The following is an 18,859-nucleotide window of genomic DNA, read 5'->3' on the forward strand; positions in this document are numbered from 1 at the left end:
AAAACAAACAGCCAGAAATCCGAGTAAAACCAAATAAGCTAAAAACATATATCCCCTTTGTCTTGTACTCCCACAACCCACTTGATCATACCAGCATTGCCCAACCAGCTGGCGTTCCAAGATACCATTTTCTTCGTGGCACTCAGCTACACCACACATCATTTCTGAGGCTACGAACCCATTATCCCACAAAAATTCTCTGAAAGCTCACTTCTTCTTCAATTTCAAAGTAGAAAAGACAAAAACATAATTAGACCAAAGCCTCCACTAAAACCACACATATTATTCCACTTTCCGACCACACAAAAAATAATACCCCAAATCTTCCTTTACACTTTGAATAACCGTGTTTTTAAAAATTTTAAAAAAAAATTATTAAAATTTAATATAATTTATATGTTTTGAATTATTTTTTAAAATTTAATATAATTTATATGTTTTGAATTTTTTTAATATACTAATGTTAAAAATAATTTTTAAAAAATAAAAAAAATTATTAACTTATATTTTAAAATATAAACATTCGTGTGTGTGTGTGTGTGTGTGTTGTGTCTCTGGGGTGCAATTCTTCAAAAAGTATTGAAGCAAGCGAAGATGTCTATCTTCCACCACCTTCCAGCTTTGCAGTATATATTCAACATTAACTCAATTCAAGAACCATGGCTTGTAGTGGACAATTCTGTTCAAGAAAATCAAGAAATGCCATCAAATGTGCAAGCTCCAATACTAGAGAAGCTCAACCAGTTTGAAACGGATGCTCCTCATTCTTGAGATGAGGTTAGTAAGGCACTTGATCAAGACCTTAAGCCTACCCTCGGTAAAAAAAGGCCTATTGCCACACCACCACCACCATCACAAAAGGCGCCTTATACTACACCAACTCAAGTTGCTAAAACCAACCAAGAAAAGAAGCAAGAACCGAGAAATAGTGTTTCTATTCATACCCTTGAAGAGCTGGAAGCAAAACTAGCTCCAAAACCTGAAAAGGAGTTGAAAAAAACAGAGCCCATTAGGACCGGCCAGTTGAGGAAAGTTGAGGTTGTCAGCAAGCCCGAGTCACGAGTTGGGACTGAGCCAGTGATCGAGTCACGAAAAGGGAGGGAAGCCTATGAAGAAGGTGGACCCATTGAGTGGATTCGAAGAGAAGAGTCCACCAAGTGGAGCTAACTCAGTTGTGCTTTACACGACGTCGTTACGAGGGGTACGTAAGACATTTGAAGATTGTACTCGTGTGAAGACCATATTTGAGCTGCACCATGTAATTTTTTATGAGAGGGACGTCTCGTTGCATGGGGAGTTTTTGAACGAGTTGAGGGATTTGACGGGAGAAGGGATGAGTGTGCCTAGGGTTTTTATCAAGGGAAGGTACATAGGAGGAGTTGATGAGGTTGTTGAGTTGAATGAGTCAGCTCGACTCGGGAGGACACTAGTTTGGGCACGCGTGGAGCGAGTTGAGGGAAGACAAGCGTGTGAAGGATGTGGGGCTGCTAGGTTTGTGCCATGTTTGGAATGTGGTGGGAGTTGTAAGGTTTTGGTTGATGGGGTCAAGGAGAGGTGTGGGAAGTGCAATGAGAATGGTTTGGTTCGTTGCCCAACTTGTCATTAACGAAGTTCTCGATTTTTTTAATAATAATAAAAAAAACTCCATGGATGTGGTATTTTTCAGTCAATTTGATACGTATAAGAACATAGATCTTTTATTAAAGATAAATTATTCAATATAAAAACTAGTTTGGATCTTCGCGCTATGCTACGAGAAACCAAAATATTTTTGAATATAAAAACTAGTCGTAAGAGTGTCTTTAATATTAATATTGTTATTAAACTTGAAAATATAGTGGTTTTGAAAAAAAAATCATTAAGGTAAATTTGTTTCTGCAAAATAAGGTTAATATATGTATTTAATAAAATAAATAAAAAATTATATGTTTTAATAAATAATAAAAAATTTCTTGATCTAAACCAAAGACTAAATGAGGAAAATATGACAAAGATGTATATTAAGATATATAATCTCAGGTTATATGTAACTTTTCAGTTTTTTTTATTTAATTATAGAATAATATTTTTTTTAAATGTAAGTCATTTAAATAATCACAAAACATATATCTCTCAAATTTAAAATCAATTTTCTTAACGTGTCACTTATTTATCTTACCGTGCAAGATTTTTAACTTGAATCATTGTTTTTCTTTGAGAGAGAGAGATTATATGATAGTTAAAGTAATTAAAAAAATATTATCAAAATATTATGTTCATATATTTTATATGATTGAAAGTTAAATAAGTCATATATACATGTGCTAAAATCATATTCAAAATATATTTAAATTTAAAAAAATGAATTGAATTTTCATGAACAATTTATTATTATTATTATTATTATTATTATTATTATTATTATTATCAAATACATAATAATTAAAAATATATTAAAATTCAAATAAAATTTTGTATTATTATTACTTAAGAACCATGTCAAAACTGAAAAATAAGTTAATCAACAAGATAAATTGTTTTGAGGGGCAAACAATAAAGAAAAAAAGAACAGAAAAAGACATAAAAGGGTTAGGCCTAGCACTTGCCCCCCTAATAGCACAGATGCACAAGCTTGAGTGTTTAGCCTTACTTTATTTTTATCTATTAAGAAAGCAAATGATATGTCGTCCACCCTGTATTTATTTTTTTTGAAAAAATTTAATCAAAAGACATGTTGTTTATTCATGCAGATTATGCACTATTTGTTTAGCCAATTTTAAGCAACCCAAATGGTCAGAAATTAGATAGAATCTCTCCTTTTATTTGTTGGACAAAACAACCCATCTTCAACTAAATTTTGACCTAAAAACATATGCAAAACAACATATACAACTCAATAAACCCACCTATGCCCTTAAACTTGCCAAAAAATCGGTAAAAAAAAATAAAAAAATCAACCCGAAACCCCATGTCTTTCCAAGCCCCAATCTATTTTTTCATGAAATTTAAATATAAGTGACAACCACCGTCCAACTTTTCTCATAAAATGAAATATTGTAGCACCAAACCTAGATCACTTTGTGGTTTGAATCGAGACAACCAACCATTTTTTCTCTTTATCATTATTTTTCAATGTGTCTCTCTTATTTAGGGATTGAAAAATAAATAAAATGAATTCTTGGATCAAAATAAACATTAATAAAAATTTTGAATCAAACTTATTTTTTTTTGTGTTTTATATTTTAATTTTTTTTATTTAGTACTTTTATCATAATTGCAATATTAATTCCATCTAATTAAGTCATTGAAAGATATAATTGAAAAGAAAAATTACTGCTTAATTTTTTATGTGAATAGTGAAGCATCATAATCTTATCCGATTCTTTTAATAGAAAGTATAACGGAAAGCATAACGGGGAATTCATAAGAACATATATTCTTTTGCTAATTTGAATATGGTGTGATAATGGGGGAAAAAAGACGGATGGGGTGGTGGCGGCAGGTTGGTGGGTGGCGGTGGCGCGTTTGAATAATAATTGATGTGTTTTGTGATTGTTGAGTTTTGGAATTTGATTGATAGAAGAAGAGATAAAGGAACTTTAAATTAAATGATTGTGATTGTTTGGATGATGGTTTTGTCTTTCTATTTTTTTTATGATTTTCTCCTCAATGCCGACTACTGGTGATGATTTAATTGATTGCCTACAAGTGTTCAATAACAAAATGGCACGGTCCCTTCTTTTTCCGAGGGTTTATCAACGATTATTCACCGAGTTGATCTTGGCAACAACCAAGGGACAACCCTCTGATCAGAACTCTATTGAGCATATTTTTTTATGTCTAATATTTGTATGTTTTAAAAATATTTTTAAAAAATTAAAGGGTTAATATTAAAAATATTATTTTAATATATTTTTAAATAAAAAATACTATAAAAATAAACTATTCTGGACATCTACATCCGAAGCCTCTTTTCATACACTTGGAAAGGTAGATTGGTGTGCAAGATACGGAGTATAGTTGCGGTTGCTTTTTAAAATATTTTTTACATAAAAATATATTAAAATAATATTTTTTTTTATTTTTTTAAAATTATTTTTAACATCATCACATCAAAATGATTTGAAAAGATTAAAAAATATTAATTTAAAAAAATAAAAAAATTGAATTTTTTAAAATAAAATTTAAAGCACAAAAATAAAAAGCAACATGAGTAAGTTGTTCTTGGAAGAGTGAAACACAAAAGAGGCCTGCTCGGAAATATTCGTCCGCCACGCAACCACCATGCTTTGAGCTTGCAATTATTGGTTAACGGTCATAATCATCATTACTTTGCACCTTTCCGACAATTAACACTCCAATGCTTAATCTCAACGGTGCCACGACGATGAAAGATATTCATGCAGGTAAATAAAATTGAATGAGACCCGCCAACTTCTTAGTGTAAGAAACAAATTAGAACCCGGAGATGCCCCCCCGAGTGTTTTAACGATAAAAAATAAAACTTTTGACTCTCTTCGAGAAAGAATTACTTTTGGGAATGATTAATTGGGGCTGGAAGGTTTATCAAAACCCTAAAAAGAAATTGTAAAACCAACCGGTCAACTTTGCAAACACAGTCAACATGTGGGCCAATTGGGCTTGCGGTGCCGAATACAAAAAACATTAATTTTGAGTAATAAATAGAGAATTACTCTGCTAAAGCATTCGATTTTAGCAAGCTCTAATCATTTCTTTGCCACTCGATTTCAGCTGTTCTAACAATATCTTGACAGATATTCCAATAAGTGAACTATAATCAGCTTTTGAATAGGTCTAATTATTAGGTTTAGGTAAAGTCACACCACCCTTTGAGACAGTCCATGTCCTTTTCTTCTTCTTCTTCTTCTTCTTCTTTTTAAGAATCTATCCACATGATGTCGGCACATTTTGAATTCGCAGCCCCCAGCCCCCCGTGTTTGATATTGATGATGTAGGAGAGGTCGGTCAAAATTAAAAAAAAAAGTTTTAATTAATTTTTTACATTTTTAAATTGTTTTTAATATGTTAATATTAAATTTTAAAAAATAAAAAAATATATTATTTTAATACATTTCTAAAAAAACAATTTACCATTATTTTTTTTTTATTAATACAGGTGTTCGAGCCATAATTTGTATATATTTTGATAAATTTTATAAGTTTTATAAGTTTTAAAATTAACAATTATATAAATTTTAGTAGTTTATAACTTAAAAATCATAAAACTCAAATAGTATTTCCAAAAACTGCAAACCATTAACCATCACACGTTTAAACAACACCCATGTAACAGGTGAAGACCATAATAGATAATCGAGAAGGACGGTGCAGCATCCAATCTGTGAGTTGAGTTGAAGTTCCATGGCTGATAACCTAACTGCCCATTGAAAATACTGCCTTCTTTGAGTGGTGAAACGAAGTTTCAAGTAGGTGATCCAATCACACCCTTATCCTTTGCCGAAGCATTTTTGCATGTTTGACTCTTATTACATCCAGCCAAATTCAAGAAAAGATGGAGCTTTAATTTATTTGTTGAGCAGGTAGATGGCTTGTATTTGTTTGTTATTCAGAGATAGAAGAAATAAAGATAACAAGGTGACTTACAAACGCAAATGGGGCTGTAGCAAACGTAGGATTCAGTGGATTATACAACATTTTACACACTCAACGTTGAGCTGCATAGGTGTTGAAGATAATGGAGTGGGAACATCCACTAAACCTCTTGTTTAGACATGAAAAAATCACGGCTAAGAGCTTAAAATCATCGCTCGCATTCCTTAATTACCATTTATTTCCATTGATTCTCATGCAAATGGTTAGATATCCAAACAGCAATACATCCTTAATTCACTTGATTACAACTCATAAATAAAAGTTTATGTTTTTTAAGCCCTTTATTTATATGTCAAACCAGAGAAAAAAAAAACGAGGGTGTTCGAAACAGCCTCCATTAAAAAAGATTATACATCACACAGGCCTTATGAGCAGCCTCTTTCCTGTTCCCACAATTCCTCGCCTTACTCTCCTTAAAACTTCAATTATATTGAAGCCAAACAACTATTTTTGATCTTCTATTCTTTTGTCAACTCCTCTTTTTCACTTTATGTGTATCTGTCTGCCTGTATAGGATAATATTGTTTTCAAGGGTTTTGTTCTTCAAAGATGTCCAAGAGAGACAGCGCCTGAAAATCCATCAGAAAAATAATTCAGAACTCAGAGCCTGTGTTAAGGAAATGCAATGAGTTTTCACAAATACATCATGCGGGATTCATTTTGGTCACCGTCGGAATGAAATTACCTCTGGTATGTTGAGTTCAAGGCGGAACTTGGGGCCATCGTAGTGATGGAGAATTGGCCGGAAAGAGTCCTCTTCAAGTGGCTCACAAATTTTCCTTGTCATTACTCTCACCTGTACAAAAAAACAGAAGTGTTAAACCTTCAATGATCCAATATATACAGAGTGACATTAAATCACAGGCAGGTATTTAATTTATCCAACTAATAAACAGCAGATTAGCCATATATACCTGAGCAGGGAAGCGTGATTCGCCGGGACATTTCTTGTCTTCCCAGGCTGCGGGATCGATGTTTGTTCCTCCAAAACTTGCAGCCTATACATACACCATCAAAGACACCTTTAGTTTATTTAGAAGTATCGCTTAATCTTTTTGTAAACATAGCCATAAACCTAAGGACAAGTGAAAACTGCTTAAATGTTATGCAAAGAAGTAGAGAACTGAGAAACCAACCTCAAAAACTCCATGGAGTTGATGAGTGGAGTAGTTGTAGAGGAAAAGGGGCAAGCCTGGAGTGATCTGCCTCACGGAATCGCGGTATCGGGGAGGCAAGCCTTCAAAAAAATCCAAGAAATAATTTAGAATTCAAGACCAGCAAAAAGCTCATATCAAAGATGCACAGAGGAATAAAAAAGTTCTAGGAAGAGATCTATCAAAAAAATTCAACTAGGTTCAGACAACGATTAAGCAATGATTTCATATCTTAATATTTTGTAGAGCAGATCAAATTATGCCTCTCATTATTGACAACCCGGATTGCTTAGAAGAACCACAAATTTCGCACCTAAAATTAATTACGGCACAGAATTCCCAACTATAAAAGCTTTGCACCTAAAAACCTAGACTAGTCTGCATGATATTACAATCGATGACCTGTTTACAAAAGCAAAGAAGTAAGATCGAACCTTAAAAAGACCAGAACTCAGTAAAAGAAAACAGAGAAAATTAAAAGATCAAAACATTCCAGGCAAAACAGAAACAAGAAGAAATGAAATCTGAAACATACCAAAAAGCTCTCTCTTGAGATTCTCTGCCATGGTATCATTGTTGCAGACAAAGATATATCCACCAATTGTTTCATACCTAGGCAAAGACTCAGATGGTGGCAGTGTCTTAAACCTCTTATCAGCAGCACTCTTACTATCATTATTGTCATTACTATTACTCTTCTTGCTGCTATTCTTTTTGCTACTCTTGCTTCCAAAATCATCATCTCCCTTGTTCTTGTTACCCTTCACACTAACATTAACGTTACTGTTATGGATATTATTGTTCTTTGAATAGATCCCTTTATTGAAACCTCCATTGATCCCAATATTTTTTTGAGATCCACCAACAAATTGACCAATAGGTCCAATTGGACTAACCCCATAATTGTTAGCACTAGAGCCCATCTTCCATCCATCATTGAACACATTCAAGTCAGAACCTTTTGGCTTCAGATTGTAACCGTCACCGAACACATTCAAGTTAGACCCTTTCGGCTTCAAATCATTGACAGAACTCCACCCTTCATCGAACAGATTCAAGTTAGACCCTTTCGGCTTCAGATCATTAACAGAGTTCCACCCATCATTGAATAGATTCAAACCAGAACCTTTCTGCTTAATATCATTAATAGGATTCCATCCATCACTGAAACTATTCAAATCAGACCCTTTTTGCTTCAAATTGTTAACTTCACCACCAACTCTGATATCAAAATTCCTCCTTTCATCTGGCCTCTTTGACCCGTATGAATTGCTCCATATAGAATCACTGAGTGACAGATTAGCTAAATTTGATGTCTGCACCCTGAGCTGATCACTGAACTGATAAAATGATTGCTGGTTATTCTCCATTTCCAACTTCAATTCCCTTCAGAAACAATCAAAAACAATAAAAAGGCAACTGGAATTACAAGCTAGGATAGTAATAAAGAAGCTCGAGTGTAGAAATTATGATGTAAGAAACACTGGAGATAGCAGAAGAAGTGGAAGGTTTGGTTTTTGATAGAGTGGGTGAGAAAGGGAGTATTAATAGGTGAAGATTAGATTAAAAGGGGGCAATTTCCAGGAAATTACAAGGCTGTCGTGTCTGGAATTACGGTACTATTGGTTTTTTTGAGAAATATATTAAAATTTATTTTTAATATCAATTCATTAATATTAACAAAATTAATTTTTTAAAAAAAATAATTAAATTTTAAATAAACAACATTTTGACTGCAATGTCCGGCATAATTTTCGAAGATTGCGTGTGGATTTGTCAAAGAGGAAAGTTATAAACATCTGCGAATTTAATTAGTCATGGTAGACTGTGGACTATACTGATGTGGTGACATGTTAACTATTACAAAAGGGATATTTAATTGGTCTTGTGAAATTACAATACAGAACAGATATTTATACTTCTGATCAAGACAAAAAATCTCATATATTGTCTGGTAAAAAGAATTTATATTTTTGTGAATACACATGTTATCAATTACCAATACAGTTAAAAAAATTTGGGTGAAAAAATTATTTATATACACAGTAAATTAAATCATATTTTTCTTTTCTTCATTCCCATCTTTTTTTTTAATTGGATCATAGTTCATTACACAAATTTGACTCAGTTTCTTTTTTTCATATTTTTTATTAGATCTTTTTATTTTTCATTTCATAATTGTAATTTAATTTCACAAAATTGATAATAAATAAACCATAAAAATAATGTTTTGAGTAATGAAAACATGAGATATTAAAGAAATATTAAAAACATTATGGAAATGCATCACATTTCAAACTTTTTTTTATCTTCTTCGCATCTTTTTTTTTAATTGGATTTTTTTTCTTTTTATTTAACAATTATAATTTAGTTTTGCAAAATTGATGTTTAATAAACCATGAAATAGTATTTGGAATCATGAATATATAAGATAGCGTGAGATGAAATAAATATTAAAAAAACATACAACATATAAAAAAAACACAATTCATTTGGGGTTGTAATAATTACTTGTAATCTTTTTTACTCAAAGTTTTTTTATTTACAATTTAATCATTTTACGTTAAGTTTACTTAGGATTGAGTTTAATATTTTGTATCTCTAGTAGTAAAGTTAAGAATAAGTTTTAGCATTGAATTAATGTCTAAATTTGACAAAATAAAATTCAATTTTATTGATTCAAATCAATTAAAATTGTAGATATTTAATTTCAAGCTAAAAAATATTAAACCACTTTTTTTCTAAAAAATAATATATTTCAATATTTTATCGGAATCAATAAGTTATTTATTCACATATATAAAATTCTCAATTTATTTTAATTAATACACGTATAAAGTTTTTAGTTTACAATTAAAATTTAAAATAACATTAACAATGCTCACACCATTTTCTGACCGCGAAAAAAAAAGCTTTATTTAAAGTTCGAAATTTTTAGCATTAAGAGTGTTTAGAAATATTTCTTGAATGCATTGACGTGATCGTGAAGTTTTTTATATAAGGTTCATTTATTTTTATTTTTTTAATTTTAACAGGAAAAGCAACGTGGACACCTCTTTAGTTTCTAAACCAAAAGAAAATTGCTAAATATTATGGTGTTTTTTTTTTTACAGATAATTAATTGCAATTAATAATTATTGGTATTGATTGTGAGGGTTAGCGAACGTAATAATGATAGACGGCAAAAACGCGGTTGTGAGGTGGGGTAGGGGGTGAGGTGGAGGAAAGAGAAGGGAGTTGATTTTTGTGGAATTTCTAGAAGGTGATTTTCTACCAAGTGGATTTTAGTTCACACTCTTGGGACTCGGGGAGTTTTCGGAAACTTCTTGTATTTGCTTAGGTGTTAAGGCTTGAAAGAGAGAAGATTGGCTAAGGCATAAGCTCTTCCGTAGGATAGGATTCTGAGTAAGGAAACTGCTGAGCTTGTGAGTTGGATTAGGGGTATAGTTAGGATACACGTGAATTTTAAGTTAGGATGGTGTTTAATATCATGGTAATTGTAATGTTTAATTTAAAAAAATAATTTTTTAAATAAAAAATTATTTTAAAAAATAATTATTATCACAATATCTTTTTAAAATTTAAGACAAGGCGGCACAATGGACCATTTTGAACACCCAGTCCATGCAAGTTCTAACATAACACCTCATCCCATGAATCACTAAAAAATAATTTGCATTATTAGGAAGATAATGGCCACCCATTAAACATGTTTTTTTCTTACATAATATCGTATCATTAATTAAAGTCAAGTAATATTACACATTACAAATAGAAAGCATGGCACCGAATACAAAACATTGAAATACAAGAAAACGTGACAAGATAAATATGCTTGAAATTTAAATTAATCGTATGGAAAGGCTAGCAAGGGCGATCCCAAGAACTCAATCTACAATTTTTATATGGAAATGATTCTTACAAAACAAAAAAAAAGACAAATGTAAATATACAGAAGAAGGAGAACCAACGATTCTTGGAGAATGGAGCCCGAGGTTCCAATCTTGACACTTCTAGTGGCACAGAAGTCGCGTTATCACATGGCAAGAAGCTACATAGCATGTGGTGAAGATAAATAGTGTTGACTTGAAGAAGTGGTATGGCTTTGACATTTACTTCCTTTCTTTTTTCTAGAATGAGAAGTTGCTGCCATCTTCTCCATGAACGGGGAGGCTTGTTCACACCGAAACACGCCTATGCATCCCACCGTTTACTGTGCAAATTTCCATCCTAGGTCCCTTGAGTTATTACTTTTCTTTCAATTTGATTCTGAGAAGTTCTGATGTTTTTGTCCTTTTTTTTTATTTTATTCTCTTCAGATTGCATGCTATCAGGTGTACGAGGAGTCAGGAATTATTTTCATGTTAAATGATAGTCAATTTCATATTTAAGATTTTTTAGTGTATGTAACAAACAAGATAAAGTTTAAAATTGATTTTTAACTGTAGCTCAACTGGTCAGGTTCTAAATTTGCTTTCTAAAAATCACCAGTTTGAGTCTCACAAATCTCAAGACCACTAGAAGGTTATACGGTCGCTAACTTCACAGTCTGTGAGACTAGTCGAGTTACGCGCAAGCTAACCTGAACACCTATATTAATCTAAAAAAAATTAATCTCCACAAAAAATTATCTTTTCCCATGTTTATTGTTCAAGAGGCGCATAAATCTACTCTTTAGTTTCTCGATTTTTAACTTTTTTACACTTGATCCCTTCTGTTTTTAGATTTTTTATTTAGATCCCAAACTTTATTTGTTTTACAATTTAGTTCTTAGATTTTAAAAGAAATGAGAGTCACCGGAAAACATTTTAGTTCAAAATTTATTGTTTTCCTATCTGAGTCCCTTGACACTCCACTACATAGTCTCCAATCCCCACTCCCCAGTCTCCCATTTTCCCGTTGCTTAAATCTCAAATTTTCAATTTTAGCAGACTAACACCAACATTAGAGGATCTTGGGTATGGGAAAGCTTTATATTGTATTTTAGATCGGAAAGGCATGATCGGAGGATCGAAATCATGGAAAGACAGAAATAGATGATGAGGAATCAAATGAGTAAAATAAGATATAGGAATACTTATATATAGAGAGAGAAATACTGTATTTTAGACTAACCATTGTAAACTACAAAGAAAGACGACAAAAACTCAGAGAGAACTTGAAATACATGTCTTGCTTGGTGGGATATCTGGACATTATTTCTAAGACTTGTTACTTACATAAAAAAGGTGGAAGGTGAGGTGAATTGATGTCATTTTATACGTTTTTATTCTCGTTGTCACGGGTTCACTGTATTGGTCTCTGTTAATTTTTTTTTGAAGTTGGTGATATACTTTAGAATGTTGTACCATTTCACTAGTTACAAGAATGTGTTTCAAGATCTGTTATCTAGAAAATATTCTGAAACTCTATCAATAAAACATAGTTGTTCAATCTTATTTTTTTCTTTTCGTATTTTTAAATTATTTAAATCATGTATGAATTTTTATTTGAATTATGTATTTTAAGGTGTTTGGATATTTTGTATTGTTTATTTCACTTTTATTTTAATTATGTTATATTATTATTTACAACTTGACTGAAATTGTCAATATATAATTATTAAAAATTTTTTTTTTATAATTTTACGAATCGAGTTTAGTTTATATTATATATTTGATATCATATTAAAAAAATATTTTTGACAATCTTAATTTGGATATTGGTTTTAGGATTCAAAATCTGGTACCTCAATTTTTTAATCAATAAAGATATTTTTTAGTGACAAACAAAAGATGGCAGATGAATGACATATCATTTTTTTTAATTGTAAAAAAAAATATCAAGGCAGATGGCACACTAATAATAATTAAAAAAAAAAAAAAAAAAAAGTGCGCGGGCCTCAATTCTCACGTGGACTAGGCGCGCAATCCCACTCTCCCAGCCAATGCAGTCCTGACCCTTCAAATCCAACCCATAACCTAGCATAACGTGGATATTCGACGACTGGTGTTCTCTATTATAGATATGGCTTCAACTTTGAGACATGTTCGGTTCTAGATTTCAAATTTCTCTCGAGAACAAAGGTGTGTAAGGATTTTAACTATAATATAATTTAATTGACGTGGAGTACATGTTTTTAAGTTATTTGTTGGAAAATATATTTTTTTTAGAAAATGAACTCTGAAAAAATAAATTTCAAAAAAATAAATTATTTTCTGATGTTTGGTAGTGTAATAAAAAATAAGTAAGAAAACACTTTATAATGTTTAGTTTTGTCATGGAAAATGAGCTGGAAAATAACTTATTAATGTTTTATTTTTTTCAAGTTTATTAAAATAATAAAGAACAAATCTTACAAATTAAAAAGTTGAATGAGAATAAAATTGAAAAAAAAATATAATTTTATAAATTATCTCAAATAAAATAAATAATAATCAAAATAATATAGATCAAATCTAAAAATTTAAAAAATTAAAAATTAAAAAATTAAAATAATAATAATTAACATTTCATAAATTATTTCAAATAAAATAAGTATCAATTAAAAGAATAAAAACCAAATTTGATAGATAAAAAATTTCAATTAAAAAAATAATAAGGGAAAAACGAATAACAATTATAAAAATAAGGACAAAAATTAATATAAAAATTAAATTCTAATGGATGAAATTGAAAAGTAAATATTCAAAACAAAATACATATAGTAATTAAAAGTTTGAGAACCAAATTTGATATAATCAGCAAATAATATGATATTTCTAAATTTTTTGAAACTTTTAGAAGGTGTTTTTCGTTCAAAATAAAAGGAAAATACTTTTCTGAAAACCAAATCAAATTTTTCTTTGACTACAAAGTGTTTTTCGTTGATCGGAAAGTATTTTTCGTTGATTAATTTTTTTAATAACAAATAAACATAAAAAAATTTAAAAAATAAAAATTAGTTTTCAGGAAACAAACACGACCTAAGTTTATCTTAAAAAAAATAGCGATTGATATATAAATTAATTCAAGAATATATATATATATATATATATATATATATATAATCAAAACACCATGGGTTTTCATTTCAGGAAAGTCAAGGCAGCCGGCCCTTGACCCGGAACTATACTGTCCACAGCTGTCAAGATCGTGACATTAAATTGTAGGATGACATAGAGGAGGAGGAATGTCAAGATCCTGCATGCAGAAATCAATCCTTATCCGAAATAAAATCGGAATTTGATCATAGGTGGAATCGACGGGATCGCATAGGCTTAGCGATCCTATTAATCTTACAGTTACAAGGCAGAATACGAATGTTTATTTGTGATTAATTCTTCCTATTTTCGTATAATTAATTTTCAAATTTAATAAAGTTTTTTTTTCAATTTATCTTGTCAATTTCAAGTATGTGTCTAATTTCAACTATTTATGGGTATTGATACTTTTTATAATGGATGTTATCTGAAGGAAATATCTTTCATGCTCCAAAAATATCTAGCACTTTTTATTCTATCCTTTTAAATTAAATTACATGTTTTGATCGACAACTATATTAAGATTATTATATTTTATAGGATCTAGAAAAAAGTGAAAATAATATATTAAAATAAAAAAATCCATATCCATTTTAATATACTATTATTGGGTAGCATGGTTGGCTTGATTTAAATCAATAAAATATAAAATGATGATACTTCGATATTTCCCTCTCTTTTTTTTTACCAAAACCTCAAAAAAGGTGGAGGATGTAATTAACCGGTTCCGACATGATCGACGATAAGCAATAGACAAAGCAGTTGGGAAGTGCCAGCCAAAGTTCCAAACGTTAGTTGTTCAGGGTAGTTAACCGGCTTGAACAAAATGAAAGAGAAACTAAAACTGTTTTGGCTTCTACCGCCCACGAATTGTTGGTGGCGGATTCTCCAATCTTAAATCAAACCAGCAAACAAGACTCGTTCTTTGTTAAGTCCTTCTCTGCCTCTGATAACCCAAAGTTGAACTAGTTTTTAAATCACTCAAGCTTTACACAGAGGAGAAGGAGAGAGACATGGCAGGCATTGCTGGTGCAGCTTGTTCTTCTAATGTACTCTTTGGAAGCAGAGAAGTAGGGAGCGATGGAGCTTCTCTGACACAGTACAGGGGGCTTAGACCAGTTGAAAACATGCAACTGGCTCCAACTGGGAGTAAGCCAAGTGGGTCCATTTCTACTTCACGTATGAGTCTATCTGTGCTTCTTCTTTTTTCCAACCTTGCAATGCACCTGAAATGAAAAATTATGATGCTACTTAGAAATGTTTTGATAGTCTATAGAATGCAGCCACCAATATTGGAGCCGAAAGAAAATGTCAGGACTAAGATTGTTCTCATGCCTCTGCCAAGAGTTGGAAAAGAAAACCCCAATAATAACAATGTTTTGACGCATGATTAGAATTGGAAATTATGTTCGTGATTATTAATTTTCTTGGTCATATGTCCATCTTCCTGGTAATTTTTCTGCCTTAAGATGGTAGATGAACTAGTAAGCCTAGTATTGTTCAAAATGATTTTCAATTTTTTCACTTTGACCTTTTATCAGATTTAACTCTTGCTGAATTTATCATGTTCAGCTTCAAAATCAAGAACAATTAGAGCAATGGTATCTCAAACTGTTTCAGCTCCCAAGCGTGAAAAAGATCCCAAAAAACGAGTTGTCATTACTGGAATGGGACTAGTCTCAGTTTTTGGTTGTGGCATCGATACATTCTATGACAAGCTCCTGGAAGGAGAGAGTGGGATCAGCCTAATTGATAGGTTTGACGCTTCGAGTTTCTCTGTTCGTTTCGCTGGTCAGATTCGTGATTTTTCTTCCAAAGGATACATTGATGGTAAAAATGATCGCCGTCTTGATGATTGCTGGAGGTACTGTCTGGTTGCTGGCAAGAGGGCCCTTGAAGATGCCAACCTTGGCTCTGAAGTGCTTGAAAATGTGAGTCATATTCTTTTGTTTGCTAAATGTGGTTCACGTATTTTAGATTTAGGGTGTCTTTATATTGTGTCATGGTTGTGATAAAGTATTTTATGTTTAGAAATATATTAAAATAATATTTTTTATTTTTAAAAAATTATTTTTAATATCAGTATATAAAAACGATATAAAAATATAAAAAAATTAAAATTTAAGAAACATTATTGCACGCATTCCTAAACAATACCTAAGCTATGAATATGAAGTCTTGGAACATGTACGCCTTTCAGATGGACAGTACAAGAATTGGAGTGCTGGTGGGAACAGGCATGGGAGGCTTAACCGCTTTTAGCAATGGAGTTGAATCTCTTGTCCAGAAGGGATATAAGAAAATGTCTCCATTCTTCATTCCTTATTCCATCACCAACATGGGTTCAGCATTGTTAGCTATAGAAACAGGATTAATGGGCCCTAATTACTCCATCTCAACTGCTTGCGCGACTGCAAATTACTGCTTCTACTCGGCTGCTAATCACATTAGAAGAGGTGAAGCAGATATCATGGTAGCTGGGGGAACAGAGGCTTCAGTCATTCCTGCTGGTGTTGGTGGTTTTATAGCTTGCAGAGCACTGTCTCAAAGAAATGAAGACCCTAAGAAAGCTTCAAGGCCTTGGGACAAGGATCGTGATGGTTTTGTCATGGGTGAAGGCTCTGGAGTGCTGGTAAATCTGTACAACTACATACTCCATTGTATTTGAGTACCTATTAATTCACTTGGCTTTTATACATATCAATAGCATTTCATCATTCAGAATTTTATTGGAACTATTTTTCTTCTATGGTAATAGATAATGGAGAGCTTAGAACATGCAATGAAAAGAGGAGCTAATATAATAGCAGAATATTTAGGAGGTGCTGTGACTTGTGATGCTCATCACATGACAGATCCCCGTTCAGATGGCCTCGGAGTTTCAACTTGCATAGCCAAAAGTTTGGAAGATGCCGGAGTTTCCCCTGAGGAGGTAGGAGTAAATTTCTTGACAGGAAGGAAACCTGAAGTACACTTTTCTTGAGATAAATTATCTTCCCCACTGTTCTGGATCCGATTATGAAGCTGGCCTGATTTCTGATTTACAGGTGAACTATGTTAATGCTCATGCAACATCAACACTAGCAGGGGATTTGGCTGAGGTTAATGCAATCAAGAAAGTCTTTAAGAACACTTCTGAGATCAAGATGAATGGGACTAAGGTAAGATACTGTGCAGCTAGATTTTGCAATATCCCAGCGAATACGAATTGGATTTTACAGAAATCCTTTTTTATATATATAAACGAAAAGGTCTCATTGATCAAATAGGAACAAGTAGGAGAATATCCTACTACAAAAACAAAAACCAGAATTTGGTCACAAAGCAAACTAGGAAAAATTCCACTGTCTACAAATAGAAGCTAAACTAGGATTCAAGATAGCCTCCTCCAGCAGCTTTGTTTTGTACAATCTACAGAAGACAACCTGACCAATCCATTTTACAGTGATCATGCTGGAGAACATCATTAATGCTAGCTAATTTGGTCTTTTCTTGTCTTAGTCAATGATTGGACATGGTCTTGGTGCTGCTGGTGCATTAGAAGCCATAGCAACTATAAAAGCAATCAACACTGGATGGCTTCACCCAACTATCAATCAAGATGTATGTACCATCATCCTAATTTCTCTTACTCGTGTCATGCTCCACATTAGTTTACTCCAATATTTCCTAATGCTTTATTACTCAACTCTGCAGAATATTGAGCTTGATGTTACAATTGACACTGTTCCGAATGTGAAGAAGCAACATGAAGTTAATGTTGGTATGCATTCTGTTCTTCTCTCTACATGTACACATGATAGATGTCGAACCAGCAATGAAAAAGAAAAAGGTCATACAGCATATTTATTCATATGGACGATATATTTTACTAATGCAATGCATGTTGTATTATCAAAAAAAGAAGAAGAAGAAGTAACATGCATAAATTGCAGGGTGATGTAGTTAATTTTTTATTCCCTCGTTTCACTGCAGGTATCTCAAATTCATTTGGCTTTGGAGGACACAATTCTGTTGTCGTTTTCGCTCCCTTCACAGCCTAATTGAATAAAACTCAAGCCAAGCAGTTTTTCTCTCCCACCCTTGGGAAATTTATAAGTTTTCAGTGTTGAAATTGCCTATATGGATATTGGGAACATCTCTGATTTTTTCAACGATGAGTACTGAATATAAAGTAGCTCTTTTGATCATTCCATTTGCTCTAATAACTATGTATCATGAGAAGAGATTCTGTATTTTGTAAGTCAATAATAAAACATTCTTGTTGTCTTCTCTTCGGTGCTCTTGTTTGTAGACAGCACCATTGGAGTTGGGACTACATCAATAGTGGTTGTTTTCCCATTGACCATGGAAATATTGGCGCACAGATGCCATCCTCTCGTAATTTTTCAATAGACACACGGCTACCACAAACAGAGAAAAAGAAAATCCATGAATCCCTTACAGGTCATTTGGCCAGCCGACATATATATCAATGGTCAATATATATGTGAGCTCATTAAGCTCGGATTCTTTTAGGTTCTTGGTCCTGTAGATCACGCCATGTTCATCTGGCCAAGCTACGTGCTGGCCAGGCTACGATCTACTTGTTTTTTTATCGTTCCTTTTGATGGCAACATCATGACTATTTGGCTAAGTTGTGCGCTAGTCTGATCATGATCTCCTTATTATACCGAGTTATTCTTTTTAATGACAATGTCGTGTTCATATGGCCAAGCTGCACACTAGCCAGGTTATGAGTATTTCATGCTCAATTATTCTTTTATATGACAATGTCATATTCATCTGGCCAAGCTACACTATCTAGGCTGAGAGCTTATTATGCTCGATTGCTCTTTTTTATGGCAGCACCATATCCATCTGGCCAAGTCGTGCAGGCCAGGCCAAAAGCATTTTACACTCAGCTTTTATTTTTAAAGCAATGCCATGTCCATCTGGCCAGGCTGCGTGTTGATCAGACCATGAAAATTTCATGCTTAGTTGTTATTTTTTATGGCAATGCCATGTCTATACGGGCAAGCTACATGTTGGTCAAGTTATGAGTTTTCCAAGCAAGTTGTTTTTTATTATTATTATTAACGTGGGTATTCG

General features: G+C 32.4%; 2 protein-coding genes and 1 pseudogene across 3 annotated transcripts; 2 read left to right on the forward strand and 1 right to left on the reverse strand.

The window, feature by feature from the left end:
- Positions 1 to 545: 545 nt before the first annotated feature.
- Positions 546 to 1,670, forward strand: LOC133682179 (uncharacterized; annotated as a pseudogene).
- Positions 1,671 to 5,773: 4,103 nt separating this feature from the next.
- LOC133679055 (DCD domain-containing protein NRP-B-like) lies at positions 5,774 to 8,300 on the reverse strand. The gene is made up of 5 exons (XM_062101573.1): positions 7,303 to 8,300; positions 6,750 to 6,850; positions 6,528 to 6,611; positions 6,299 to 6,409; positions 5,774 to 6,182 (listed from the first exon to the last, which is right to left on the reverse strand). The coding sequence occupies exons 1-5, from the start codon at positions 8,135 to 8,137 to the stop codon at positions 6,141 to 6,143; spliced, it is 1,173 nt and encodes a 390-aa protein (XP_061957557.1). The 5' UTR covers positions 8,138 to 8,300; the 3' UTR covers positions 5,774 to 6,140.
- Positions 8,301 to 14,406: 6,106 nt separating this feature from the next.
- LOC133701585 (3-oxoacyl-[acyl-carrier-protein] synthase I, chloroplastic-like) lies at positions 14,407 to 18,041 on the forward strand. Of its 2 annotated transcripts, XM_062125558.1 has the most exons (8): positions 14,407 to 14,947; positions 15,341 to 15,699; positions 15,969 to 16,400; positions 16,527 to 16,700; positions 16,816 to 16,929; positions 17,270 to 17,371; positions 17,465 to 17,531; positions 17,744 to 18,041. In XM_062125558.1, exons 1-8 carry the CDS (start codon positions 14,782 to 14,784, stop codon positions 17,809 to 17,811), a joined length of 1,482 nt encoding a protein of 493 aa, XP_061981542.1. In that variant the 5' UTR covers positions 14,407 to 14,781; the 3' UTR covers positions 17,812 to 18,041. The 2 variants fall into 2 exon arrangements, with proteins under 2 accessions (XP_061981542.1, XP_061981533.1); XM_062125549.1 differs by having other exon boundaries at positions 17,270 to 17,531.
- Positions 18,042 to 18,859: the final 818 nt, after the last annotated feature.

This window comes from Populus nigra, chromosome 1 (genome assembly GCF_951802175.1).
Source record: "Populus nigra chromosome 1, ddPopNigr1.1, whole genome shotgun sequence".
NCBI classification, from domain to species: Eukaryota; Viridiplantae; Streptophyta; class Magnoliopsida; order Malpighiales; family Salicaceae; genus Populus; species Populus nigra.

What these genes read in the sequence shown, in the direction of transcription:
- LOC133679055 (XM_062101573.1), bottom strand. Translation starts at nt 8,137, where the DNA reads ATGGAGAATAACCAGCAATCATTTTATCAGTTCAGTGATCAGCTCAGG. An exon ending in AACTCCATGGAGTTTTTGAG is followed by an intron (nt 6,612 to 6,749) that starts GTTGGTTTCTCA and finishes GTGTATGTATAG; the next exon opens with GCTGCAAGTTTTGGAGGAAC. An exon ending in TTGAACTCAACATACCAGAG is followed by an intron (nt 6,183 to 6,298) that starts GTAATTTCATTC and finishes ATGGATTTTCAG; the next exon opens with GCGCTGTCTCTCTTGGACAT.
- LOC133701585 (XM_062125549.1), top strand. Translation starts at nt 14,782, where the DNA reads ATGGCAGGCATTGCTGGTGCAGCTTGTTCTTCTAATGTACTCTTTGGA. An exon ending in TGGGTCCATTTCTACTTCAC is followed by an intron (nt 14,948 to 15,340) that starts GTATGAGTCTAT and finishes TATCATGTTCAG; the next exon opens with CTTCAAAATCAAGAACAATT. An exon ending in GCAACATGAAGTTAATGTTG is followed by an intron (nt 17,532 to 17,743) that starts GTATGCATTCTG and finishes GTTTCACTGCAG; the next exon opens with GTATCTCAAATTCATTTGGC.